The sequence below is a fragment of the Talaromyces stipitatus genome, genomic scaffold, assembly GCF_000003125.1.
Source record: "Talaromyces stipitatus ATCC 10500 scf_1105507295515 genomic scaffold, whole genome shotgun sequence".
Classification (NCBI taxonomy): Eukaryota; Fungi; Ascomycota; class Eurotiomycetes; order Eurotiales; family Trichocomaceae; genus Talaromyces; species Talaromyces stipitatus.
The window spans coordinates 1,577,362-1,604,444 of record NW_002990118.1 but is presented as its reverse complement, the minus strand read 5'-3'; the positions used below and the strand labels follow the sequence as shown (position 1 = coordinate 1,604,444).

At 45.5% G+C, this 27,083-nt stretch overlaps 12 protein-coding genes across 12 annotated transcripts, besides 2 other annotated features; 5 read left to right on the top strand and 7 right to left on the bottom strand.

The window, feature by feature from the left end:
- Nucleotides 1-21: 21 nt before the first annotated feature.
- Nucleotides 22-1,291, bottom strand: TSTA_046220 (plasma membrane low affinity zinc ion transporter, putative; the record flags this gene model as incomplete). The annotated part of the gene is made up of 2 exons (XM_002485076.1): nt 22-1,161; nt 1,271-1,291. 2 exons carry the CDS (start codon nt 1,289-1,291, stop codon nt 22-24), a joined length of 1,161 nt encoding a protein of 386 aa, XP_002485121.1.
- Nucleotides 1,292-1,656: 365 nt separating this feature from the next.
- On the bottom strand, nt 1,657-3,312 carry TSTA_046210 (mitochondrial import receptor subunit (Tom37), putative). The gene is made up of 3 exons (XM_002485075.1): nt 3,100-3,312; nt 2,888-3,026; nt 1,657-2,833 (listed from the first exon to the last, which is right to left on the bottom strand). The coding sequence occupies exons 1-3, from the start codon at nt 3,248-3,250 to the stop codon at nt 1,819-1,821; spliced, it is 1,305 nt and encodes a 434-aa protein (XP_002485120.1). The 5' UTR covers nt 3,251-3,312; the 3' UTR covers nt 1,657-1,818.
- Nucleotides 3,313-3,509: 197 nt separating this feature from the next.
- On the bottom strand, nt 3,510-4,459 carry TSTA_046200 (uncharacterized protein; the record flags this gene model as incomplete). The annotated part of the gene is made up of 2 exons (XM_002485074.1): nt 3,510-4,056; nt 4,102-4,459. 2 exons carry the CDS (start codon nt 4,457-4,459, stop codon nt 3,617-3,619), a joined length of 798 nt encoding a protein of 265 aa, XP_002485119.1. The 3' UTR covers nt 3,510-3,616.
- Nucleotides 4,460-4,887: 428 nt separating this feature from the next.
- TSTA_046190 (integral peroxisomal membrane protein) lies at nt 4,888-6,828 on the bottom strand (the record flags this gene model as incomplete). Its single annotated transcript, XM_002485073.1, has 2 exons — nt 4,888-5,594; nt 5,647-6,828. 2 exons carry the CDS (start codon nt 6,826-6,828, stop codon nt 4,968-4,970), a joined length of 1,809 nt encoding a protein of 602 aa, XP_002485118.1. The 3' UTR covers nt 4,888-4,967.
- Nucleotides 6,829-9,582: 2,754 nt separating this feature from the next.
- Nucleotides 9,583-10,289, bottom strand: TSTA_046180 (uncharacterized protein; the record flags this gene model as incomplete). The annotated part of the gene is made up of 2 exons (XM_002485072.1): nt 9,583-9,943; nt 10,050-10,289. 2 exons carry the CDS (start codon nt 10,287-10,289, stop codon nt 9,692-9,694), a joined length of 492 nt encoding a protein of 163 aa, XP_002485117.1. The 3' UTR covers nt 9,583-9,691.
- Nucleotides 10,290-12,041: 1,752 nt separating this feature from the next.
- Nucleotides 12,042-12,982, top strand: TSTA_046170 (cochaperone Pam16). The gene is made up of 2 exons (XM_002485071.1): nt 12,042-12,120; nt 12,185-12,982. The coding sequence occupies exons 1-2, from the start codon at nt 12,118-12,120 to the stop codon at nt 12,599-12,601; spliced, it is 420 nt and encodes a 139-aa protein (XP_002485116.1). The 5' UTR covers nt 12,042-12,117; the 3' UTR covers nt 12,602-12,982.
- Nucleotides 12,983-14,548: 1,566 nt separating this feature from the next.
- TSTA_046160 (uncharacterized protein) lies at nt 14,549-14,828 on the top strand (the record flags this gene model as incomplete). Its single annotated transcript, XM_002485070.1, has 2 exons — nt 14,549-14,680; nt 14,709-14,828. 2 exons carry the CDS (start codon nt 14,549-14,551, stop codon nt 14,826-14,828), a joined length of 252 nt encoding a protein of 83 aa, XP_002485115.1.
- Nucleotides 14,829-16,515: 1,687 nt separating this feature from the next.
- Nucleotides 16,516-18,033, top strand: TSTA_046150 (L-galactose dehydrogenase (L-GalDH), putative; the record flags this gene model as incomplete). Its single annotated transcript, XM_002485069.1, has 3 exons — nt 16,516-17,700; nt 17,737-17,825; nt 17,850-18,033. 3 exons carry the CDS (start codon nt 16,516-16,518, stop codon nt 18,031-18,033), a joined length of 1,458 nt encoding a protein of 485 aa, XP_002485114.1.
- A 158-nt stretch (nt 18,034-18,191) lies between these two features.
- Nucleotides 18,192-19,229, top strand: TSTA_046140 (O-methyltransferase, putative; the record flags this gene model as incomplete). Its single annotated transcript, XM_002485068.1, has 3 exons — nt 18,192-18,230; nt 18,279-19,043; nt 19,097-19,229. The coding sequence occupies 3 exons, from the start codon at nt 18,192-18,194 to the stop codon at nt 19,133-19,135; spliced, it is 843 nt and encodes a 280-aa protein (XP_002485113.1). The 3' UTR covers nt 19,136-19,229.
- A 389-nt stretch (nt 19,230-19,618) lies between these two features.
- TSTA_046130 (uncharacterized protein) lies at nt 19,619-20,708 on the bottom strand (the record flags this gene model as incomplete). The annotated part of the gene is made up of 4 exons (XM_002485067.1): nt 19,619-20,062; nt 20,137-20,276; nt 20,305-20,500; nt 20,535-20,708. The coding sequence occupies 4 exons, from the start codon at nt 20,706-20,708 to the stop codon at nt 19,619-19,621; spliced, it is 954 nt and encodes a 317-aa protein (XP_002485112.1).
- A 1,063-nt stretch (nt 20,709-21,771) lies between these two features.
- On the bottom strand, nt 21,772-24,405 carry TSTA_046120 (uncharacterized protein; the record flags this gene model as incomplete). Its single annotated transcript, XM_002485066.1, has 6 exons — nt 21,772-22,291; nt 22,361-22,718; nt 22,771-23,513; nt 23,566-23,879; nt 23,941-24,156; nt 24,207-24,405. 6 exons carry the CDS (start codon nt 24,403-24,405, stop codon nt 21,842-21,844), a joined length of 2,280 nt encoding a protein of 759 aa, XP_002485111.1. The 3' UTR covers nt 21,772-21,841.
- Nucleotides 24,406-25,144: 739 nt separating this feature from the next.
- TSTA_046110 (uncharacterized protein) lies at nt 25,145-26,264 on the top strand (the record flags this gene model as incomplete). The annotated part of the gene is made up of 3 exons (XM_002485065.1): nt 25,145-25,904; nt 25,950-26,018; nt 26,098-26,264. The coding sequence occupies 3 exons, from the start codon at nt 25,145-25,147 to the stop codon at nt 26,262-26,264; spliced, it is 996 nt and encodes a 331-aa protein (XP_002485110.1).
- Nucleotides 25,415-25,485: a sequence feature (G-rich).
- Nucleotides 26,265-26,825: 561 nt separating the features above from the next.
- Nucleotides 26,826-27,083: part of a mobile genetic element that runs on past the window's edge.

Below are 27,083 nucleotides of genomic sequence, written 5' to 3'. Positions count from 1 at the left end.
TGCTCTTTCTGCGACAAGTGACTAAGCCCATTTACCCAATAATGCCATCAACGCAGCACCAAGGCATATCAAAAAGAATGCCCATAGCACCGTACTTAACGGCGCCCGACGCATGGAAGAACTAAACATAAACTCATGAGCCATCAGTTCGACAAGGGCGGTATAAATCAGAACTCCGGCGGAGATAGAATCGAATACACCGTTGACAATCAACGTTGTTCGACCGCCGGGAGGATACGTGTGGCGCACACCAAGTCCGATTGCGATTGCAATTGGTGTTGAGATTGCGTATCCAATACCCAAAAGGTAAGGTGTGAAGCGTTTGGATTCAGGCCAGGGTAGGGTGGCTAATCGTGAACCCAGTCCGAGACCTTCAAAGGTTTGATGAAAGACTAACACGATGTACAGCGTTATAAAGTCGTTGCCTGATACGGCGAGTGTGAGGCCGATAAAGACGGAGTGGAAAATGATGCCAAATTCCAGAATGAATACAGCTGTGAGTTGGGCTGCGTATTCCTCGGCGGAAATCAAAGGGGATTTGGCGGACTCGAGGTCGCGGTGGTCCCGGGTATGGCTGAGATGGTTGTTGCCAGGGATATGTTCATGTTCTTTGTTGGCAGTATTGATCGGCAATCCAGTGGTAGCATCTATCTCTTGAGTCGGCAATTCCGCATGCAAATGCGAGTGATCGTGCGAGTGTTCTGCTTCGTCGCCGTGCGAATGTCCATGTCCGTGTCCGTCCGGAAAAGAATTCCGCATCACCATCAACTCGACAAAAAACATAACCACGATCGTCATCAACACAATTCCCTCCACCCAACTATACTCAGTAATCGGACCGGTCAGACAAGGATTAGTTAGAGCTTCCTCAGCAGGAGCAAGCAAATGAATAAAAGCCGTGGCAATAATAACCCCTGACCCAAAGTATTTGGCAATGAAAAAAGTCCATGAGGGGATTCCATTCCCACCAAGTCGTTTGGCGAGGACGGGGAAGACGGCGCCAAATAGTGAGCCTACTAAGATGACGAAGATGGATGATATGCGAAGTCCCATGCGACCATCGTAGCCATTGGAGGTGTCGCAGGTATCCATCCTGACCTGACTGCGTTGGCGTGGCGGATCCCCGGAGTTGATAGTACTGGCGAGCGAGACCGTTGAATACTATGATATGATATAGAATATATATATAGGACTCCGTCTATAGTGCTCAGATCGAGGGGTATTGTTTCCGTGCGGACTCAGACTAACCGAAAGCTAACCCCAAGCAAACCTCTTTTGGGAAACCGAGCATGAACTAACAATGACAGCAACGACGGATATGCAGGGAACACTTCTTATCAATTTCGGAAGCTCAATACATGCAGTAAGAACACAAAGAATTGAAAAGTATGGAAGAGAGAATTCGAGAAGAGTGAAAAATTGAGTCGAGGCAGAAAGTGGGCATGAGGACCTTGGGGATACCGTGACAGTGTGTAGGATGCCTCAGGCAGAAGTGGATGAGTGAGGACCTTGCGGACGATGACATCTTGGCTTTTTAAGGGATCTGATTGGTGGGCTTGTGGTCCCTGATGAGCAACTAAGCCTATCGCAGAAGGCGGCTTGCTTAGCTACTGGTGCCTGTCTAGCCGTTTACAGTTAGTCATTCGAACAGCTCTGATACATAGTACATCAGATAAACTATGGTACATTCACTCGCGATATCAGAACAACGTGAGATCAGACAAAGGAAAAAACGCCCGCTCGGTCTAGATATATGCAAAAAGTGAGAAGAAAAGATGGCGTACAGGTCAAAGAAAATAGAGGAAAAGAAGGAAGAGGTCAACCAAACAAACTCGCAACAGTGGGAGCAGTCATCTTATCTAAACTTTCCGGCTCATATGCTTCCTCATCTTCTTCCTCATAGTAATTGTCGCCGCCTAAATTGATGACCCCATTGTACGTCAAATATCCCACCATAGCTACCACTCCAGCAGCAGCCGATGCAATCGAGATATACAAATCCCGACGCTGTGCATTCGCATAATTCGAGACGGTTTTCGCTTCTCTATCGTCTAACCCGGCCGGCGATGATTTGGCAGCTTGCTGTAATCGACTGTTCATGCGAAAATCTTTTAAGATCGGAGTAGCGTCCGCGAGAGTTTTGAGTAGGGTGCTGCCAATCTTGACTGCGTTGATTCTCTCGGGTTGTTTCCACGGAAGAACAGATTTTGCTTTGACCTCGGCTGTTTCCGGGAATGCATCTTCAAGCATCACAACACCACCAAAACATTCAACGCGCATTCTTTCCACATACTTGGCCAGTCGAGGCGTCTTCGTTCGCAGCGACTCCCGAAGCCATGCAGCAGGTACTTCGGGAAACAAAACAAGCGACAAATAACCCAACACCAACATATCCAAACTTGACGGTCGTTGCCCATCAGCTAGCAAATACTTCTTCGCGCCTAACAGCTGGTCAAGTGGCTCAAACAACTCTGCTGTCAAAGCCTCAAGCCGGAACTGACTATATTGCGCCGTTTTACCCAATAACGTCGAAACAGTCTCGCGAGGTCGCGCAATCAGACTTTTCGGAATCTGTCCCGCTGAGACACCGGCTGATGCCCGTTCACGCTCCCTTTGTTGTTCCTCAGTCGCTTCGAGGTCCAGTGAAGAGAGACCCAGATGTTCTGTACGATGTTTGGCGGCATTACGCAACTTCGGAGGTAAGATCCATTGATTCGGCCAGGTGAGTATAGATCCGTAAGCGGGAGATGTACCGGCGTAGTAATTCTGGCTGGAAACGTAGAGCGAAAGATCAAGGAGGAGTTGACCATTGGACTCGAGGAAGGCGGAGAACCTATCCCTGAGAATTAGCAAGACCACTTGCAGGTAAAGTGGAAGAGAAGCATACGCTGTGATATCCGCTTTATCCAACCCATCCCAATCCGCATCAAGATCCCATTTCCCTTCCGAATACTGGCGTACATAATCGACTATATTCCGAAATTTGGAAACCCATATCTGTCCATCTTTCAATGCCGGTAACTCATCTATCACACCACGATGTTAATTCCATTATGACATCAACCCTTGCCGAGTCCGCGACGGTGAGAAAGAACGTACTTGTAGGCGACACAGAAGGATCACTCGACGCAACCACCACCCATTTGCCCTTGGGAACCGTCTTCACAAAATATGCGATTGTAGCAAGGCATTGGGCGTCAATTGATGGCAGGGAGAATGCCGGGCCCCAGATGTGAAGTTCCAGTACCATTTTTGCCTCTGCAAGCTGACAGATGATAGCTTGGGTATATTCTTGCGTGACCCTCGGAGCGTGAAGCGGGAGATTGTTTCGAATTGTTTGAGTTGGGCGGAGCGGAAACAATGCGGAGAAGTCACGTGATTTACTTCCCGCTTTGAGGTACGTAACATGGAGATATAACTTGATATTAGTTGTGAGTGAGAGGATGTATGTTATTGATGATGGATATTGAGATGCTAAATTAATTATAATAGCAAGAAATGAATTGTATGCACAAGGTAAAGTCATGGGTTGAGAATTTGGGTTGATGCGGGTTAAGCCCTAACCCTATCGATATATCGACCCTTGCCTACATACTCTTCAGGGTTCTTTTGCCTGCTATATGAACGCCTCTCGACATGCCTTGATTGTATAGAATTTCTCCGGCGCCCACGGCACCCCTTCGACCGTGATCTGAAACCCCTTCTCCTTCAACAACTGCTCAATTTCTCCGCGGATACAAGACTTCTCCATCGTCTCCAGGACAATATTCCGTACGAGAGCCCAATGATGATCATCTAAACCTCTCAGGACATCGAGTTCTGCCCCTTCAACGTCAATTTTGAGTAGATCAATAGTGTTTGCGCTTCTAACATGGCTGTTATTGTTTAGAAACTCCGACAGTCGTTGCAATTTCACATCCACCTCATACGAGCCTCCAAACCAGTGATCCGCGAGCTTCTGACCATATATTTTTGTAGCTTCAGCGTGTAAATGGATCTTCTCTTTTGGTTTTAGAGTTGAATTACTCGGTAGAGTTGGATAGATTGTTAATTTTGCTGAACACGTTTTTGTGGATAATCCTATTGGGAATACCTCCACACCATTATTGTCGGCAGCGCCACCGGCAAGGGGGATATTGTTCAGGGCAAGATTCCGACATAAAAGCTCATAGAGCTGTGGCGCAGGCTCAAAGGCGAGGATCTTAGAGGATCGGTATTTCTGTTTCATGTACAGAGTGAACAGGCCAATGTTTGCACCGGCGTCGATAATGAACGGGGATCTCGTTTCTGGTTCTGAAGACGGTGACTCTGTAGAGGAGAATGAAGGCTCTGGAAGGAGATTCGGAATCTCGTAGCAGTGATCTTCGAATATTTCCTTATACATGAACTGGGCTTCTTTTGCGTTGGGGGCGTAGCAGGATAGGGTTTTGGTTAGGGATACCAGTTCTTCTGTTGCCATGGTTGATCTTGCGTTACTCATGATTGTTCCTGTAAAGAGATTATTATTTCGATACTGCTATTAAGAAACTTAGGCAACGACATCAGAACATACGAAAGTACGACCATGCTCGATCCCTGCACCCAGTTATAGAACCCGGAACTATGACCTCACTGATGAGGTGAGACTTCAGATCAGCAAATACTCACAAGGCTGCCAAGGTGATAATGCATGGATTACTCTCCGAAAGTAACCTCGTGCTTACTCCTTCGTACTAAATGCTGATGCTCGACGCATGCGTTGCCCCTTTTAGAAACGGTTGCGGGGTGCTAGGGCTGGGGAATTGAGCTAAGCTTCAGCAGTCAACTATCGGAGTAAGATATTTAATGCCTAGAATCCTAAGATTTAACTACTGCTGGGAATAGAAATAGATAATAATATATTAACAATAGACGTACCAAACTTAGGGATATAGTATAGTTAAATCCAAATCAATCCGTAATGAAAACACAAGCAAAGGTATCACAATTCAGCTCAAACCCATGTTAACATCATCCCCTAATCCAAACTCCCTTTCCGCTCTTTCTGTGCCACCAGTTGCCCTAGCACCCCACCGATCAAGCCGATTTTGCGCATCCTCAATCTCGCGATCTCGGATACTCTTCTGACTGTCTGCGTCGCCGCCGTCACTTTCCCCGCCGAATGCCACGCGACCTAGAGAACTTGTGGTGCTCCGTTGGCCGGGGCTACTGCTATATGGATATCCAGGTTTAATTCCGTGGTCACTTGCGCGGGAACGATGTAGACTCACGGGTCGGGAATTAGTCCTCGCCGTGCTTGATGCGGAGGGTTTATCTTGCGAAGAAGTGGAATTGTCCGCGTCTTGGTTATTGAATGAGAATGTGGATGCATTTGATGGTGATGATAGGGTGCTTCGGTTCAGATCTTTCGAGCCATTGAACCATCGACGTTTTCGTACACTTCCTCGAGGCTCTGTCGATGCCATCGATTGAATACTTGCCGCGTCATCCTGCACTTTGTCCGTGCTTTCAGGAATCGACCCATTTTCATCAACTTCGACAAGTTCAGCATCTCTGTGCCACTTCCGACGGCGAGTGTACCGGCCCCAGCTGTCCCCTCGTCGGCCGTCTTGCCACTGTAAAAGTTAGAAATAATACTAGACCAAATATCTCACCATCGAGATTTACCTTGTTATCGTAATATATCCAGCCACCACCGTCACTGGTATTATCGCCGCCCTCAATGCGCCATTGGCTTCCTTCAACCCAACGCCATACGGCATTACCACCATTAGCTTCAGGAAGTTCGAAACTATCTTTTGGTGGCACAGGATTCAAATGTTCATCCGTCCAGGCTGCACGCTCGTGCGGGAACAGTGAATACGTCCATCCAATGCCCAACCACCGTCGCTGATTCTCATACACGATAAAAGTGAATCGCACACCAGCATTGCTATTGTTGGACGTTGCAATCGCCGTAGCATGAGTTTTTGATTGAGCAGTTTTTGACTTGTCGACTGCTTGATCTGCTGGCTTTTCCGTCGAGAAATTGAGTCCCGTAAGAAAAGCGCAGATACGCCGAATAGTCAATGACCGCCATAAAAGAACCCTGAAGACTCGCGCAGGGCTGGAATGGTATGTAAGGATAATGGTTCCAACACTTAGAACAACCCGTCGAGTAGTGATGATATAAAATGGGGGAAGGGTGAGAAGTATCCATATCGGCGTAATACAAATAATTCGAATCAAAAGCGAGGTCAAAGCAGGACGCGTAGTAGCGGATGTTGCGCTGCTTTGTGTCGAAAGAAAATCCGTCATTTCTCGCAGCGGTCCTAGCATGATATTGCATCTGGTAGTAAATTCTCTCATCGTCTCGACAATCTCGTCTAGGCTTTTCTGATGCCGACTAGACACTTCAGACGAGTGTCTCTTGTGTCCATGCTTTTCTCCCGTTACCCCGGTCGACGAGAGTGGCGAATATCGTCTCGAATACATTCCTAGAATCAACGAGACCACCACTAGTATTGGTCCCGCGTATAAAATAATGGCATCGGAATACAGAACAATAGCCCAAAATCCGGCCACCAGCAAGAAGCTTGCCCATGGATCTCCGCTAGACCATGTTAACAGACCGGCGAGTTTGTTTAATGGTAAGATGAATGGGTGAGAATGCGCCAAAGCACGTGTAATGGGCGGAGGTGTGGCGACTAAAAGAGGAGATTTGCGATTAACGATGACGCTCGAGCGCTGTCGTGATGTGAGTGACGAGCCGGCTGTAGTTGTGGGTGAGAATGCGGCCACGGTGAGTGGAGGGTCCCGGGGATTGCTGGACTGCGCGCCATTATCTGAAATAACAGACGGCGGCGACATGGAATCGGCCCAGGGGGTTTCTATTGAGAATCCAGGTCAAAAGGCATATTTCCAATAGAATACCAGCAGCGATGCTTACCAAAAGCTGCCATGCACAAGAGCTGTGGAATCCGTCAACTCCCTCCCAAGGTTCATTGCGGCTGTCGCAGATCACGATCAACTATCCGAGTCGAGAGTGTATCGATAGGTATGTATGCTGATGAGCGAATGTATGAAAGGAGAGAATGAATGAAAGTGCAGCGATGAGACTAAGTGAACTGGTATGAGAGTTGGATGATCGTCGGTTGCGGGGAGCCGAGAAAGGCAGAAGTTGGCACTGAAGCATGTGACCGCCTTCCCTGGCGGGTTTTGAGTACGAAACTCTTTTTACTTCTGCCTGCCAATACGAGGACGATATGAGACTTAATTTGTTATCGATCTATTTGTAGTGCATTTTTTCTCTATTCTGTAAAGCTTTGATGTTTGATCTTGACCGAAACAATGCTTGGAGTTCTCCACTCCCAACGAACCTAGGTTCATCAGAATGCCTAGTCCACGATAGACTTAGTGCTGCCTTAGGGTTGTATATGTCTATCAGGGTTACAGCAGGGTTATAAAGCTAGGTCGTATTTAGGGCTACGGATTAATAGCCCTAGTTTTCTACAACTGTTTTTCATCAGGACATTACCAGCCCGTTCCAAGTTCCAATATACAATGACAGGATATCACCTGACTCTCGTAGACGCCGGCCTGCTATGTTGGGACTAGCCCGTTTTAGGCGAGGTGTTGATATCAACCCTCGACCTCACCACTTAGCTAGAGCACATTCCAGATCCACCAACTAGCGAAAGACTACTCTGGAAGAACGCGCCTTGGGCGGAAATCAGTTCTAGAGTAGCTACAAGTCTACAGGTAGTTTCTTTGGTTTGGTCAGTGCAATAGCATACAGACCGCCTTATGACAGTGGTGACAAAGGCAGTCCTGGAGCTAACACTAAGAGCAAAGCCTTCCCCATATGCTAAACGGTGATGGACAACGGATCTAACACAGCTTCGCCGGATGTATACCCCCTGGAGAAATCAGGCTAGATCTTAATGCAGAAGCGGTTACGCGAGCCCGGAACTTGAACGAAAGGCCAAAGAAGCGGAAAAGGAATATCATGCTGCGATCCGCAAGCAGAAGGAGGTCCACTGGGAGGACTTTCTTGCAGATGATGCAAACATCTAGCAGGCAACTAAGTATCTAAAACCTAACAGTAGTCTATTCTAACAAAATACCACCTTTGGAGAAGCTAGATGGATCTATTACCAAAGATAAAATGGAACACGCTGAAGAGCTGCTTGCTACGTTCTTTCCATGTCTACTAAAAAGGATTAAAGATGAGGGAACCCAGCCACAAAGTGAGTCGATACACGTGCCTGATCTAACTATGGAGGAGATCAAAGGGAAAATCTAGTTATGCCATGGAAAACACCCGGAGAGGATGGTCTTCCAGCAATGGTGTGGACGCTCCAGGTTCCCATTAACTTGTAGTGGAATTCAATCTTTTCCTGAAATCTTGATGCCACATCCTGGTATTCAGGTATGAGTCACCATAGGTTCGGAGGGACTTTTGGCCTTAAAATCCTAATGTGATGTCCGAAATCGTCAAATACACACTTCCGGCTCGCGCGGGACTGGCGTAAATCTCAAAATGACGCCCTTTCAGTTCATCAACTTCCACTACATTATCTTCCGTGGATGTACCTTTAGGAGCGTGATACTTGATCCCTTTGCGCTCAAACTTAAGGTAAATAAGAAGGTAGTCATTCAAATTGAGATCCGGTTTTATGTTATCCTCTATACAGACAACATTTTCACATATGTTTTCGCCTATTGTCCTGGGGACCATGCTAACCACTTTTCCATCAGCGATGTAGGTAATCTCGACTAGTGCTTCTGGGGCCCAGGTTAAGGGCCGTAGCGTCCGGTCCAGGCAACGGTAGAGACTAAGTTCGAAGTTTAAAGTATATTGTTCATTATGTGGCTTCACGGTAGAGGTCAGCTGGATGGAGCCTGGGTGCATATCCCAAGATATACGCTGGTAGAAATATTCTTAACGAGTTTTGTACGACCCATGCCGAACTGTCTATTTTTTCTCGTTGACGTGTTATCTCTCTTAGCCAGTCGGTTTCGGAGAGCCCTCTCGATATGAGAGACATGTTGACGTAGGTTGTATGTGTTTTTCCCTATTAACGGGGGGTATTGAAGCATATATTCTTTAGTAATGATAAGGTAATAGTATAATTCAAGAGAGATTATGATTATTTTTAGAGGAGAATACGGCCATATTGTAGTTGAGTTCTTTTATATTTTATCTCCATGAGTCAAGATAAGTCACTTTTCTAAATACTGTCATATATTTGACGCGGTATACCTTGACACAGGTAATAAGAGTCCGCAAAGCAAAGAAGTGGTCCGGCGTTCACCACCAAAATGTATAACTTCAGACGAGATAGTGAGATGAACGAGGTCATACAACGACTAGTGCAGATCTATCACTCACTTTCCCGAATGCACCAAAATCAATTTTTCAGCTACCTCCTCTAGAAAACACGTGGATCTCTTGGTTCATCAATATCCTGTCAATTATTGTTGTGAAATATACGACAATCTATTAATCAACTACTTGATGAAGCACAAAAGTTGATAGTAGATATACTAGCAGGGCTTACGCTCTGCTAATTGGTTCTCGATAACCCTCTACCCAGGTATGAGCCAGATTGGCGCAGAGTAAAACCTGAACAATATAATCAAGACTCAAAGAAGCCTAATTTACATAATGCCAACCAAGTAAATATAAAGAGCCAGAGAGATGAGTCAAAGAAAAAAAGAAAGCTTGAATCTATCGATTGCAAAAACAGACAATACAATCGCACTTGCATCGAGTTTTTTCATCCGCAGGAGGCTCACTTGGACCGAATCGGGTGCGTGGTTGAATTTTACACGTACCACCAAGGATGTTATCCGGGTTATCCTTAATCAGGACATACGACGTTTGCGCAGATTCACAGGTTTGCTGTGCCGGGTCAGATTCGGGATCCTTGATGTATGTGATTGTGTCTTGGTCGAACTGGAGACCAGTGATAAGGACTTTCTACCATCGGATATCGTCAAATGTGTCTTTGAAGAAGGGTTTGCAAAAAATATCGCTACCTTTAAGCCAGGCGTTTCTCCACACTTCTTTCTCTTGCGAGTCTGACATGTAAAGTACTCGAACTTTTTGGTATGGTTTTGCCCCAATCCAGGTCTCGCCCGTCTTTCCCAATAAGGAGAATTTCGACTTTGTACAAACGGGGACCTTCAGGGTTCACGATTAACTCGCCGCTGATAGTGAAGTTAGCATTGGTTTGGTTCAGGCCGCCGTACATGTCTTCCAGTCCTTGGTATTCCCAATGGCCTGGTTTGGGAGTTGTCTCGTTCATCTTCGGTGTGAGAGGCATGTTGGACAGGTCAAGATCGTAACCTCAGATTCCCAGTCAATAAACAGGAGAACTCCTCAACAGAATCTTCCTCGATAAAGATGAGTCGAAGCGATACTTCTTTTCTTGTTAGATTCAGATATGTTGCAGCAACTTCTATATGTTGAAACTAGTTCTTTTTGCTGTGGTGGCGCGGTGTTGAACAATACAAATATTGTAACGAAACAATGAGACATTCGATACTCCATTTTGAAGTGTAAGCATATTAACGAGGCCCTACTCCGAGATTGAAAGCACACCGAGTAAGATCGAGTATGGAAACACGTACTTAGCACTTAGGCTCTCAGCAAAGCATGTTGACTTGATCTTGATTTGAGTATTTGGATTCACCTAGTAAAATTCACACAAAGGATGTGTTGATTAGGTTGGCAGGTACGCATCTCTATAATTTCCTGGACTGTTTCTTGTTCCGATACGTTATGGCTCGCATTGAAGTATTTCATTGTATTGCATTGAATTTGAGGCCAATAACAATGGACTTATCCCAGCGCAGGTTTGGTGTGTCTGTGAAATAGGTAGCTTCTTGATTGTCACTGTCGCCAATTTCCAAGCGAATGAGCTTCGATCTTTCCTCCGTTGAATCAGTGAAGTAGGTTATTTCGACTGCTCCTGGTGTAGCCCATGTCAGACACTGTTCCGTTCCGTTCACGAAATCGTAAACGCAAATTGTGAAGTTGTAAAATTCCTGTTCAATCTCCATGTCGCAGTCGATCTAGATTTCCTCTGGAGAGGGTTGGTTTGCATCCTGATAAAATTTTCGTAACGTCTCTCCCGCCACTAGCTCATGTGGAAGCCTCCCTGTTGAGTCTGCAGATACTGGAGACTGCGTCGAAGAGGTATTCTGCATGAGGGGCATATTGAAGTAGACGTGGTTCATAATACCCAGCTTTCCCGATTGGAAGTAATGCTTGACACATATTTTCTTCGGCAATGGTAGAGTAATAGATGCAATTGAGCCATTTTATATTTCATTTCGTGAGTCGGAATGGCCTTGACTCGGGTAATAAGAGTCAGCAGTATATAATCAGACTATTATCATGTATCTTGACTTAATAAACCTTGAAACAAGTCAGCGAGTCGTACAACTCATTGTTAGTTGTGAAGAGATGAACACCATTCTCTAAGGTAGATGGGACGATCCGAGTCATCAAGTAACACAAATTCGTCGATAAGTTTATGATTAATGTATATACGTGCCGGAGCACATCCAAACCGCTCTGCGGTGTTGGCACTTTTCCGCACGGATATACCCCATATACAGCGATATTACTCATTCCGTCCATACCACCGTATATGGTAGATTTTTTACGTCTGAACCCTGTAACATGGCAGAAGTGGGTATCTGATGATGATGGATTTGCTTATTCCATATTGTATGACTAGCACACCGACTGAGCAAATATATCGACAGCTCGTTTCATCTCTTAACAGCTGGCAAGTGAAATGGACATCCATCTCCGCCTTGCATGACTGTGTGTCGAATCCACGTTGTTCTACGGACTGTGGTCAAGTTAATAGATTAGTAGAAGTTCTATTCTTCAAGAAGCCATTTCTTAATTCACAGTAACAAGGGTAGGGCGTCGTCTGAGGTCAAAACAAAGTAAACCTACTTTGACCAATCATATTCGAGATATAAATAGATCACGTGAGTTGGCTTTGAGCTAGCCGCATTTGGTCAAAGATTTTTCTTCGACATTTCTCTTCCGAACAGTCGCCGCAAAGTCATCAATCGCATCACGCTGTCCTTACAATTATTCATACTCGTCTAGGGCCATCACAAATAAGCATCATGGTATGTTGATATAAGTTTTCAATATGTCTCGATCAATATGACTTACTACCGAGAATTCTTCCAGGCTCACCGCATCCTCACAACCCTTGTAGTAACTGGTACCCGAGTCTTCGGCCGCGCCTTCGCAGAAGCCTACAAGCAAGCGTCCGCCAGCTCTAAATATGCCGCCGAAATGAAAAAGGGGAATGTTACGGGCGCTAGCACATACGCCTCTAACGGACTCACGCTCGACGAAGCATGCAAAATTTTGAACGTGAAACCTCCCCAGGCCGGCGAGACACAGCTCGAGACCGTCATGGAACGATTCAAAAAATTGTTTGATTTGAATGATCCTCAGAAGGGTGGAAGCTTTTATTTGCAGAGCAAGATTCTGCGCGCGAGAGAACGAATTGAGATGGAGCTCCGCGAGACGGAGCGCAAGGCGAAAATGGATAAGGAGTTGAAAGAGGGCTGGAAGCCGAAGGTGTATAAGGATCGGTGATTTACCACCTATTAGCAATTTCGCCAATTACTCCATTTCATTCGAGTCGACTCTACTCGTCGACTAGAATCCGGGCATGATTCCTGCCGTCGGCCCGTCTTTTACTACGAGCTCGACACGTTTTATCATTTACCATCTCCATTCTTCGTTCGTCTATTCCGGCATCATAGAACTTGTACTATACAGTGGCGAAAGACGTCCGATCTGTTGTTTATTCGGTTGCGGCATAGCATGGCGTTTTGTTGGATTGTTTGATCGTATGACTGGTGCGCCGTACGGATCTAAATCATATGTGCAAATATATGGCCAGTCATCTCGACGAATTCTTGTACTTATATGATTATATACTTAATGGATACGGGCCCATAACGGTTAGATTACTATTTTTCTCTTCCTAAAACACTAACTAGTTGTCTTTGGCCGATGTTTACGTACACCCAACTGGCTCGCACGAGTGGACAGCTGACGGCTAACCGAGAATTGCAGATTTAAAAAGTGGCCAACATCATCAAGTGCATGACTAGAAATGTGCATATCAATTTTTTAATAAGTTACTCAGGCTACGAAGTAATACGTGAAAATAAAATACTCGGAAAGTTGGTCCCATTGATGCTCTAACTCTACATTCCACCAAGATCTAGAATCTGTTCCTGGGCTAAACGTATTGGGTCTGATGACACTGATATCAAGCCTACAACCCTTCTGAACGCCTAAAAGGTTTGACCATCGACGCCGCAGTCACACTTTATTAATACACATACAGATTGTCAGTACATATACACTAACAAAGCTGAAAAAGAATGTTGACAAGAAGCGTATGCGTCATATAGAAGCCTGCCTTATTGTGAATGACTGAAATAATGTGATTACTTCTCCTGGTATCGAGAGTTCCCAATGCTGAACAGTGTCACCTGTTAGTGAGTGTATTACTTGTCGAGACATCGGAACGCCGAGTTGGAGTTAGTATCTTCTGGTTGCTGACTTAATAAGCTAGGAAGTTAGTGATCAGTAAGTAGGCCTCTGATACGTCTTTATAGTGACTTAAGCAATCATTATCTGACGATATCTTCTGTGAGACGGCATCAGACCTCATATCTCTTTTATCGACATCTGATATCGGACAACTCATTCACAACACCTCAGAAGATGAGTGCAGAGCGTGGTTGAGCTGCATAACATGAAAGTTGAAAGGAATTCGGCAAGATCAGACTATGTTAGTGTCTTGATATATGGTGGCTCTGGTGAGATGTGACTTGTGAAGAACAAGATCCCCCAACTTGCCATTTTGAGCCTAGTGGTATCTCCACTCGGAGATCCGCTGGGGCCTGTTGGATTCTCCATTTAAATTAGGTTTAGCGTACCAACTAGCTACTTTCACTTTGGTGTTATTTCACACAAGCTGTCTTCTCTCGCTTCGCTCGAGAGACAGAGGGGGGAATTCAAAATCAAAAACTCCGTATAAATATAAATGTGTATAGACTTGGGAGAGCTCCAGCTAATTGGATATTGCCTAGCCTGTATGCACGTGATACGGCTGCTAAGTCAGATGTTCGCAAGCTGCTGTATTTCTTTATATAAAGGAGGGATTGTACCATAAAATACAGAGTATTAACTACTTAAGAATTAGGTACGTAGTCGCCAGTCGAGGAAATTTCTTAGATAGGAAAGTTAATTTAACTACATAGTTAACTATCATCAGGGTCAACCAGGGTGATAAATAGCGAACTATGACTAGAGACTCGACATGAATATAATACACTACTATATCTACGACCTCCTTAGCTTTTTGGGAAGTTGAACCCACTCTGGGCAACAGTGACATCGCGTCCTAAAGTTCAGCACGCCTAAAAGTAGTGGAGATGCATGCGCTGAGAGCTAGGCCCAACGAGCAGCCCCAACCGCTTTTGCAGGGTAGAGAAGGACGGTTCAGGAAATACAAATGTTGCAATGGCTTTTGTCGGAAGGCCCTACAAGGCAGATTTTTTACCTCCCAAAAATGTCGCTGAAGGGACTATATTTGGCCCATCCATGGCCATCTGCGGTGCCATGCTTACTGGTAAAGATTTGCCGGATAATATGGTGGATTCCCTTGCAGATTTGGGCAAAGGCGTATCCCAATGCAGATGCTCCTGTCATGTTGGATGAGAAAATATCGAAGGATGCAGCTATCTTCCATCAGCTCACCACCTCACGAGTCACGACGGACTATGTCAAAAACCAGTGGTAGAAGTAAAATGGCTCTGCTTCCCTTTCAGAAGAGAGGGACTGTACTTGCTAAACACAGAACTTGCAGATCCTTTGGACTTATGTATCCAACTCGCAGTTGAAGCGGACGACCAGCCCCAAAAAATAGTGCTAATAGCTACATGTTCTTTGCTTTAGCGGCCTGGTATTATTACAATTACCCCGAGACTATATAGCGACTTTTTACAAGAGGCAGCTCCGATGATACTCTCCGCATGACCGCGAATTCATGATATGAGTAAAATCGTGGAGGATTTGGGAAGCAGAGGAAAAGAGGCAAAGAGAGGTGGAAGACGATTGGGTTTGGGCTTGGTCTTGAGGGGACGTACTAGTATTGTAAAGGAAGAAGAAGTACATAGTTCATTTACTAGTATTAGACTAACTAACTTGCATGGTACTATATGACAAGAGCATGCGTGGGTACTTTTTGAGTAGTTGCCTAATCATCGGAGAATTTACCTTCGTTGTTAGGTTTCCTTCTATTTGCTTCGGCCACCCATTTCGGACCGCTGTTCGTTCGCACGAATACATATTTACCTACAGTAGGTTGATTCGGACGGTTGCTAATGCGTTGCGAAATAAGTATGCACACGTTCTGGGGACGTATGATCAAGCTTGTATGTTTCCCAACTGACTTTTTGAGAACAGCAGGATCTCGTGGATAGGCAGATACACTAGTCGTATTGATCATAATCTGCGAAATGGAGTTCGATCTAGGCGTGATTGCAGCATGCTGTCCTGCAATCGTCCCATTATTCAAACGGAGAGAATCACGCAGATAATATCATTACATGGACGCTACGCCTGCCGATGACTCTGAACGTGGTGGTGCTAGTAGTGGTGGTAATAGGGGAGCTTCTGGTCCCTATGCGCCGCATCAAAAATGATCAAGATGACGTACAACAGAGCACTGGAGAGTCCACGAAGACTCAATTCGGAATCGATAAAGAACCCTGTAGACACTCAAGCTGTTCAATGACGCACCTTGCCGACACCACCAGAAAGTGAGAGCACTTCAAGACTCCGTGACAACAAGCCACCTGGCTGGTCGTCTTAGGTTTCGTGCTTGCGACTGAAGATGTAAACTACTCACGCTACAACATTACGAGTCACGACATGAACATCACAGGCCAACTGGTGTAGCTAGTTTAATCGCAGCGAGGGATGGATCTGTACACTGGTTATAACTAAATGGATATAGGAACAAACGATATTTGACGAGCCACTAGAATATATTGAATGTCAGCACTATACCTACATCAAGCATAGCATGAAGCACGTCCCATAGTGGCGATATCAGTCATCTTACCATATTTCAAGCAAATTTATCCTTTTAGGCAAAATACTCCCCGCTATTGCTTTTTCGACGGATCGAAATGCTTACACTGTCACTTTTCTCATGGAGAAAAGAAACAAGGATCAATGATAGGTTAGGGATCCTAACTTAGATGCATAATTTCACATGCAAAAGGTATATGTAATATTAATAAGCCGCGATCGGGAGGGGCAACTTTTTTAATTTTTCCGCTTATCAGACGATCTTATCGATCTGGCTGTTCGATCGATATAACCTTCCTTTCTTTCCTCTACATCTCTTACAATTCATTCTTTTTGTATTTTGTCGCTCGTTATTTTCAAGTTTTTAGAGGAGAAATTTTATATACAAACGAATGGGTAAAATGACTACACGGCCGCCTCCATCCAAACACCTAACGCCGCTCATCCTCGGCACCGCAACCTTCAATACCCAATACAACGCCGACCCTTTCTCCCTCCCCTCTACAGCCATTGTCCACCGCGCCCTGAGCTCCGGGATCCGCGCCTTCGACACATCCCCCTATTACGGACCCTCCGAAGAAATTCTCGGCCAAGCTCTGGCCACTGAACAAGTATCCCAACAATTCCCCCGCAGTACATACCAACTCCTCACAAAAGTTGGCCGAGTCGCCGAATCCTCGTTTGATTATTCCCCGGCTTGGGTACGATATAGCATTAGACGCAGCCTGAAGAGGCTGCGCACTGATTATTTGGATGTGGTCTATTGCCATGACGTTGAATTCGTTTCCGCGCCTGAAGTGCTTGAGGCAGTTAAAGAGTTGAGGCGAATCCGGGAGGAGGATGGATCGATTCTTTATGTAGGTATTTCGGGATATCCGGTCGAGACTTTGTGTGAATTGGCGGAGTTGGTCCTCCAAGAGACTGGCGAACCGTTGGATGTGGTCATGTCGTATGCGAATTATAATCTTCAGAATATGCGATTAGCTACCGAGGGATTGGCGAGATTACGTGCTGCGGGTGTGGATGTTGTTCCGAATGCTTCGATATTGGGGATGGGTTTGTTAAGGGGTCAGCCAGTGTTTGATTGGCACCCCGCACCTAAAGGGTTGAGGGATGCGATACATAAGGCTAGTGAGTTGGTCAGCCAAAAACTTATGAAATTGGAAACGGTGGCTACGAGGTTTGGACTTGAGTCGTGGCTGCGGGAGGGTTCACCGGTGGGTGTGCTTGGTCATCCACTGGAGGCAGCAGATGCATCTACGTCAATATTCAGTAAAGGTCAACGACTGGGCGTTACTGTTGTAGGCGTTAGCAAGGTGAAGGAAGTTGATGAGTTGGTGGCAAGTTATCGCGAGGTTCTCGATGGTGGTGCCTTCTTAAGCGGAGAGACAGGACGAGCTTCTCAAGATATCGAATTGTATAATATGGTGCGAGCAGCCTTGGGAGATTGGGTTGGATATGCCTGGCCGAGTCCCGGGGAGGGCTACCTTAATACGTTACCTGAGGAGCATTATCAATTGTTACGAGAACAGGAGACAACCACGACAACGGCTACAGGAAGCAAGGGAGAAATTGCAGTGAGTACGACTGAAGTCGGTGATATTGCTGCCTAGATGTACATACACGACATTTTCACGGATTCTTACAAATATTCAAACTCAAATACATTCTTAACACCGATCTCCGAGCTCGGAGATGATGGGTGATACTGAGACATATGGTGTAGGCTTGGTGAAGTCATACAATGTAGCCATTCGTACTCCTTGAGAGAAAATAATTCCCATCTTGGGATGAAAGATCTTATCAGATGGTGGGGTGCTCGGTCTGCATATCCGTACTTGGTAAATCCGAGGTTGTCGGCACGTCCTCTCCTCGATCTGGCCAAAAGCCTTCAAGTAGTGCGGAGATGAACATCTCGGCCTAATATATCCTCTTAGGTGATACTTGGGTATAAATATGGTGCTACACCCTTGCCTTTTCGTGTCATTGCCATCGTCTCAACTTCCGCAGATTCTCTAATTGGATTTATCCTAGTGTAAAGTGCATACATTCTAACAGCCGACTCAACATGCCTCAACCAACTATTGAGAACATCGGAAGTTACGATGTATGTCTCTTTCCTCTATGCTCAGATACTGATACTAATGATAACAAGGACCTCCGTGAACTTCATCTTCTTCACTACATCTACTCTCTTCCAAACCTCTCCTCCTTACGCAACAACCCAGCCGCCATCATACGCGAAATCGACACCTTCTCTGAAAAGACAGGCAAGATACTTATGACTGTTGGCCCTGAAAAGGGTGCCTTTCTCACTAATATCATTGCTGCCCGTAAGCCATCCACAGTCATCGAATTGGGTGGATTCGTTGGCTACTCCGCCATTCTTTTGGGTGATGCCTTGAGAGCGAACGGTGGGAAACGGTATTTAAGTCTTGAGATCAATCCTGTGAATGCTGCTGTTGCAAATTTATTGATTGAGTTGGCTGGGTTGAGGGATGTTGTGACTATTCATGTTGCTCCGAGCCATAAGACTCTTGCCGAGTTTGTCAACGATAATGTTATTGACTATATTGAGGTGATGTTGGTTGATCACTGGAAGGATCGGTACCTACCTGATCTGTGGCTTATGGAGAATTTGGGCCTGTTCAAGGCTGGTGTTACGGTCCTGGCTGCTGATAATTGTCTGATGCCTGGTGCGCCGGACTTTTTGGAGTGGGTGAGAGCTAGCAAAGAGAAGAAAGGGGCGCTGTTGAAGACAAAGTATGGATTTTCTGAGGATGGAAGGTATGTGAAGGGGGAAGAACTAGTAAAGGCGATCAAGGACGGAAAGGAGGACGTGGAGTTGGAGAATGTTCCTGGAGATCCGAATTGGGTTTATGAGACTGAAATGACAGAGTTTGACTCGAATGGAAGACATGTGAGTTTATGCTCCCAAACACAGACAATGAGGCGTATGCTGATTTTAGATAGGATGGAATTGAGGTGGTCAAGGTGGTTGGTAAGCAGTGATTCGAAGCATGATGGAGATATTGCGATCTATTCGTATCGAGATAGTCGACAAGTCACAGCATAAATTTAAACCCTTTCTTTAGTTCTACCCTTTCAACAACAACTATCTTTCCCGTGGCCAAATATCGATTCATCTTTGCATAAACCATCCCCATCCCTAGACAAATAGCCACAAAAACAGTCTAGCAGACAAACACCCCGGTCTATACGTCGGCGCATCCTGCACCCTATAAACCCCTGACGACACAATGCCACTTAGATTCGTACAAATCGAGATGAAGCCCAAGGTCACCGCACGCGCAGACGTAGATTGCGTATTCGCGCCTACCCCAGTATAAGTAGCATAGGCAGGAATGGGCCAAACGTAAGCAATTAAGTAAGAAAATAACCCACTTTAATATGATGCACCAATTCCAATGCGCCAAGTAGAATCCAACCTATTATTGACACGATAATAACCACAATTGATACAAGCGTGCGTTGTTACATACGATCCGTTACCCAGCAACTCACATACATCATCATCAATGCGCCCGTTAAATTGGGGCCGATGGTGTATAGATTAACTCTCACGGTGTCTTGGGCACGCCGCTTGATCATAACAGGTAAAAAGTTGGATGTACTCGACGAGCCCACTCCATACAATAAACCTGAAAGGGCAAAAAGCCATATCTTCCAGCCTTTTAGCACGATGAAGCCCTCGTGGAAGATAAAGCCTTTCTTGTCGTGTTTGAGATATACAGAGGCGCATTTCTTCTGGAAAGGGGTGAAATAACGTGACCCTTGCACACTATGTGGTAGAGTCATGAGCGCGATGAAGGCAATGCTGACGATAATAGCACCTTCGATTAGAAACAGGTATTGCCAGACTTTAAAGTTTCGATGCCACTGAAATACACCCCAGGAGATAGGGCCGCTAATAGCGCTCTAAAAATGACAAGTCAGTCAATTTACACTTTCATCGAACTTTTGATGGCTGAGAAAGACATGCAGCAATAAACTCCATTAAAAAGAACACAGATAATCTCTTCGCCAACTACTCCCTGGTATAAAAATTTGACAAATAAACATTCGCCCAGGGCAAAAATCCGGCTTCCATCGTTCCAAAATGACTCTGGTAGCCATAATCCCACCGAAGTTCCTAGTTGCGGCTGTAATCACTGCCAGACTTCCCCTTCCCAGGACGAGAAGGGGAATAACCACTGCTGAGCTATATATTTTGGCGAGAATAGTTGCTGGGATACTGAATATCGAGTAGGGGATGTAGAACATCATCAGTAATAAAGAAGATCGGTTCCCTTTCGAGTTCAGATCTTGTTCTAGGATTGCAGATTTGGCATTTCTGAGATTGGCGCGCGGCCGAAGCTGTGAGTTAGGTAGACTAGAGCTATTTCAATACCAGCTCTATTTTCAGTACAGGAGCAATTGGTTGGTTACAAAGTGTTGGAAGTAATATCAAATCCCTCCGTCGGACAAGTGACTTCTGAACCGTAGAGTCGATTTCGGGGGTTGTCTCCGAGGAGAAATTTTCGTTTAATTCTATGTCTGCCTCATTGGAGACAAGTAGAGTCATTTTTGACTGTATCATGGTTATTACTAACTGCGTAAGTGAGATGCCGTGTGCATTTCTATCTTGTCAAATGTATATAGGTAGAACTAACACCTGGACATCTCTCAGAGTCTCGGTGGTAAGGAGGATCCACATCAATATAAATATCCTACGAAGTCTTCACCGGCCGAATCATGCCACTAATGAGAAATCCTCGCGGGTGATAATCGATTCAGTTCCACTGGCTGGAAACCTAGGTAATAGAGACTTATTATATAAAGGTGTGTAAGTGAAGAAACGGCAATCAAGTTCGGAATGGACCAAGATATAGGAAGCTAACGATTTAGATTGTCCCCTAGATACCTATGTATGCTCCTGCTCGCTAATTTGGTTGGTTGCAAAAGGGGATGATTACTGTGACAACCTCCACCCCAGCTTTAGCATTGAGAGCTCTTGCAGCTGGTTTCGAGGCATCTCGCGTAACAGCTAAAATCTCTAATCGCGAAAACAGAATTGGGTCACTGATAATTGCTTCAATGACGGAGCCGCCTTGATTATTAGTTGCACCAAAGACGATAATTATTTCAGACATAATTTAGCTAAATTCTAGTGTAACCGGCCAAATTTCGATGTTTGAAAATGATCTTGGATATGGTTTTGCGAAGCAGGAAACATACCCCTTTTATAGAACAGTAGTGTACTACTACAAGGATGAATTGGCCCGAACCAAGACATGCGTATGTAACAACAACATTCAGTTCCAAGTTCACGGTGCAGCATATTACTTCAATATTCAATTTTACCGGCCTCATGTTTAGCATGCTGCATACTGTCCAACAGTGGAACGATTGACCCGACCTGGAAATTAGGGCACATGCCCGGTTTCCGTACCGGTGCAATCATTCATCCGATCACACACATTTGACGTAGTCCACTTGCGCATGACTCAACACTTTCATAGAGATAGAGAATACGGATTGCTAATTAGAGTTATATTTAATTGCCTTTAATGCAAATATACACTAAGATCTCATGATAGCCAACTGGAGCTGGACGGGAATTCATTAGGTATATTGAGCGTGCTGTGCACAATAAAGCTTAGATGTATGTACACTGATGCTTCTAAAGCTACATAGTTATGTCTGTTGCATCTCTAATCAATATTGTTGCTGATGGCCGTGATTCCTCTCATCTCCAAGTTTCCGATTAAAGTAATCAATGCCCTGATTAATACTACCAGCAGCCCCTTCGTCATCCTGCAAGGGTAAGCCCCTCATATCAGTCGAGTTTAAAAACTCTAGCGTCAATTCGGATGTGGAAATCCATGTGTCATCCATATCCCAATCAAAATTCATTCCTGACTCAAGCAATGGATCATAAGACATTGTTGGATTGAAGTCTATCAGACTTGGCTGTTCAGGAGGAATGATGAATGGTGCCAGGTCGAGAGGGGAGCTATGTGTGGTTGATGGATCCTGCTGTGAGAATTGGGAACTATCGTTTTTAGTATGTTGTATAGCTTGTTTGCTGGCATTTGCATCTGACGACGATTTTACTGTCGAGGTTGTGTCTGGCTCCGAATACGTTTTTAGTGATTCGTACAGCGCCTGTAGATTGATATTGTCAGAGTTTGCCTTTACCTAAGATACAAAACGTAAGGTTATCAGAGTACTTACAAAAGATGTCATTGTTTGCGCGTTGGAGTCGGCGTATAGAGGCAGCCCACTAGTTGATGACGAGGAATAGTGTGCTTGCATGGTAGCAGGATCATCGCCTTCGGGCTGTCTCTTCATCTTCTGACTAGATCGTTGAGGTACCTTTGCGACAAGCCGCGTTGCAATACCGTAAAGTTCTTTAAAGACACTCAGAGTCGGGGTGTCGGCGAACGATGTCCCAGGTTGGACAGAGTGAGCGATGAACGAAGTAATGAGATTCATCAACTGAACATCGGAGGCAGCATTTTGATCTTGTGGGTTCGAAAGAATATTCGTGAAGAGCACAAGGCTTGCACTGAGTGGATAATAGAGCGCATACCTAGGTCCATATTAGCCAAGTAATATGAAGAGGCAGAAACGGAAGAACGAACCACATGAAATGCTGATTTTGCAGATTATTGCTGCTGATTGTATCTAATAGCTGGATTGACCTTCGTGCAGCAGCTAGACAAAGCAACTGGCTTGCATTGACTCTAGGATTCAATGGTCGCTGTCGCGAATCGTTGCTCTCAATATCTGTAGCCTTTCTATCTCTCAAATGCAGTGCTTGGTGATGGCCAGATATGCGGTGTAACAGTATCACCGCGTCCAAATACGTGAAATGCATCATAACCACTGAGACATACTGCTCGTCTGAGGAATTGATAGGATGCTCCGGGCGGATATCAATCGGCATCCCATCTCGCCAGCGCTGAAGATGGTTGTCCAATTTACCTAACATCTTCAAACGATGCTCTTCGGATTTGGTCTGCGAACTGGCCGAGTATAGTTCAGTGTATATGCGACTTCGAATGATAGCTAGGGTGATTTGATCCTGGAAAATGTCATAAATCTCTGCGCCGCTAGGTGACCGGAATAATCCAAGCTTCTTGGGTGGTAATTCTACAGCGATATCATCGTCGTTTATGACTGATGGCCGGCCCAATTTATGGCTTATCGCCTTCTCCAGCTGATAAAACACCCAAAAGACATTTCGACGTTGTTCAATCTCCTCTGGAGCAAGACCGCAGCCGTCCAGGCTTCGGTGGAGGCCTAGAGTGTATGCTAAATTCCTACCTGCAGAAGTTATTGTATAAGAAATTTGCGGATTTGGACTTGAAGTTGTGATGAACATCTTTTCACGCATTAGATTTTCTCTCTTCATCGAATTCGATAGGAGGTCGTACCATAAGAGTTATAGCTTGCATTGCCATTAAGTTTGCTTCGCTGAAGAACAAGTCGTGGAAACAACTACTTGCGTTGCGGAAATATCCAACACCAGTTTCATGCGCAATTGATGTATAATCGATGAGACGGCTACTTCTTACGTGCCTCTCTCGCTCGGCTGTTGTTCGAATGCTACCCAAACACAACACTGCATTTAGCAGTGCATACCATGCGCTACTTGGTGGGGGATTTATTGAATATTGTCTTTCAAAGTAGGAGTCGAATACGTCCCGATTAATGACAGGGTACACGTTGTTGAAAGTAGTAAAGTAGCCTATTATCGATATGAGTTGGATTTTCCTTTGTAAAGAATGGAGTTTCTACATTCCACGTACAATTAACGTATTCTGATGCGATTTCTTTCGTGGGAAGAGGTGAGTGCTGTGACCGTGACTTGGGAGCCCAGAGATTGGTATTGCCGGTGCCCCAAGATTCAAAGTCATGTTTCGCAAGTATGTGATACAGCTGTGCTAGCTCATCCTTGTCTCCCACCTTTTGTAAGATCCATTGAATACCTTGTGGGGAGAAAAGTGAGAAGCCAGATGCCGATCCTAGTAGCAATGTCAGCATAAACATGTGGCCAGGTAAACATGACACATACCGATAAAATTAGAAGACCCATTAGAGTCAATCACCAGGTTTGCGAGTTGGTTGGATAGCTTGGCCTGACTTTCGATTCTATCAGAGGAAGTTTTTTCCTCTTCCTCCTTTTCTTTTTCCTTCATGTTTACTAGGCCCGCTGGCCCCTGTAGCCCGGAAGCAATTATAGCTGACTCCATCCGCTTGATTCGCTCTTCCATGTCTTGATAGTATGACTCTTTCTTACTTTAATCAAAATTAGCAATGTAGTTATAGATCAGGAATATGAATCTTTTTTTAGCTGCGTACTTGGACGTTCTTGGTTTCTTCCTTTTTACCGGCGTCGTAGTACAGTAAAGTTTCCGAGCAATGCATCGCGCACAATTTTCAGTTTCATTTTTTCTTTGACATTTTATCTGGTTATGAACTGTTAGCAGCTGTATATACTCGGCTCTGAGGACTTGGCATGCCTTCATCTGTTTGCACAAGTCACATGATGTTCGGGGATTTCGCGACCATGACAGCATCTTTGGATTTGTCACCGACTCTCCGGTCAAAATCGCTGTTGGTTCGGTATCATCCATTTTTGATCGGCAGGAATGGGTTGAGAGTATGTACACTGACTGGTTAAGATGTGATAAGGTATCGAAGTGGGTGAGGCTGATCGTGATGATTATGCCATGTGGGCCATCGGAGCCATACTAACCAAGTTAGGTAAGAGCTGACTTTGTCAGATTTAGATGAGGTTGTTTTATTGAGGTTGCCTCACGTGACAATCATACTGCGTACTGCCCATCCCCCGTCCCCCTCGCTCTTCAAAAGCTTCGATTTCGAGTTGATAGACGAATTCCTTACAATTACCTATATCAAACAGTCAGAGGCTCAAACTACTCACCCCTCTCTACCACCTAGCCACCAGAAGTGCGGCCTCTGACGCGTCTCAACGCGTCCGGCAACACCATGGCGCGTAAAGGCCCTGGTACAGACGGCCCTCTACAGACAGCCCTTCTGGAATCCACGTCTGCAGCCACAACAAGAGCTTCTGAAGGACAGAAGATCTTCAGCCCCATAGCTGCATTCCTTGATAAACACCGCAGCCAAACCACCGGCCTTGCTCCTCACCTACTGAGAGCCCTCACCGCTCTAAGCGATGACCTCGCCTCGGTAGCTCAACAACATTTCAATGCCTATATCAGCGGTATCTCGACAACCTCCATCCTACCTGCTCTGTCTCCTTCCCCTTCCTCTTCCCCCACCCTAAATCCCTTACCCCCTTCACCCCCTCCCTCACGTCCCCCCTCAGGTCTTAACCAGTCAACTTATGCGACTATTACCCAATATGCCCCGGTCAAATTAACTCCCACCACTCACCCTAAAGCCTCCGTCAAAAAGCCTATGCCTCTGGTGAAACAACCCCTTCCTGACAACCGGCTCTTCATACGCCTCCCAGCTGACCATGCAGCTAGAAAAATGGAAGCCTACGCCATCTACTCTAGCCTACGGTCTCAACTAAACTCAAACAGTTCAGCACTAAAAGAAGTTCAAGCCACAAAGACTGGCTTTGCACTATGTCCCTCATCTCCAGAAGCCCTCCTAGCCCTTGAGGCCCAAAAAGAGATTATCTCTGCATTCTTTGTTAACTGCCAGATAGAACGCAGCTCCCGATGGGTCTCGTACCGAGTCACCAATGTGCCAAGGAAAATTGGCCAAATCTTGGATGGTTGATACTCTCTAATCCCTGTCAATCCTACACTACTATCCTTAGAAATCAGTGAAACTACAGGGCTCAAGCTTATATCTATCAGCGAGACCGCTACAAGTGCCGCCAACCCTGGTACTCTTTCCTCAAGCTGGTTTATCAACTTCCCAGAAGGCACGAAATCACTACTGCCTATCCAGCTACGTCTTTTTAGCACTATCACCAATGCTCGTCACCTCTCTAAGAGAACAACAGTTACCCAATGCACACAATGCTAGAAATGGCATAATGCACAATCCTGTGCCCGCCCCCCTCGATGCCGGCTCTGCGGCTCCTCAGAGCATACTGAACAGGAACATGTCAACCGCTGCACAGCCCTAGAGCCTCATCAGTGCCCTCCCAGATGCATACACTGCCATGGACCACATCCAGCTGATTTCCCAGAATGCCTCCTGCGCCCTAAAGGCAACTCTAAACATACTAAAGCTCAACAAGCAGAGATCCGGAAATCCTGTGCTATTAACCTCGCAAAAGCTCGAATTGAAGGAGGATGTAGCACTCAGCTCTCCATTGGCACACAAGAAACACCTATGGCACTAGACGAGATGCCAACCCAGCCTCTAACCCATGAGATTATCTCTCCTTTCCGTTCAGTAACCCCTCCACCTCGCGCCCTAACTGAAGATCCTCCAATTACAGCTCGCGCAGTCCGCTTTACAACCCCTCAAACACAAAATCGGTTCGCCTCTCTTCTTAAATGGGAGCTATGATCTATCACTATCCAACTCAAAAGGCGCCTCTTAAAATCCTACAGCTAAATGTAGGGCACGCACCAGATGCACATGAAATAGCTCTCACATTGGCATACACAAGCGATATTGATATTATCCTAATCCAAGAACCATATACATTCAAAGATCTTAGCCGACAGATCATAAAAAACACCCATCATATGAATGCTTCTCCCCAACTGACAGTTGGGCAATAAGTGGTCGACCACGAGTCCTCACCTATATTCGAAAAAAGAAGGGCATCCGGACCTCCCAGCTACGCCCCTTCACAACTGATACCAAAGAGGCCTCGGATCTCCTATTCCTACAGATTTTTTCGCCCACAGGAAAGTCTGCTCTGATAGTTAACATCTATAATGCCCCAGCAGGCTCCATCAGAGCAGGTGAAGCCGCGAAAGCTCTTACAACC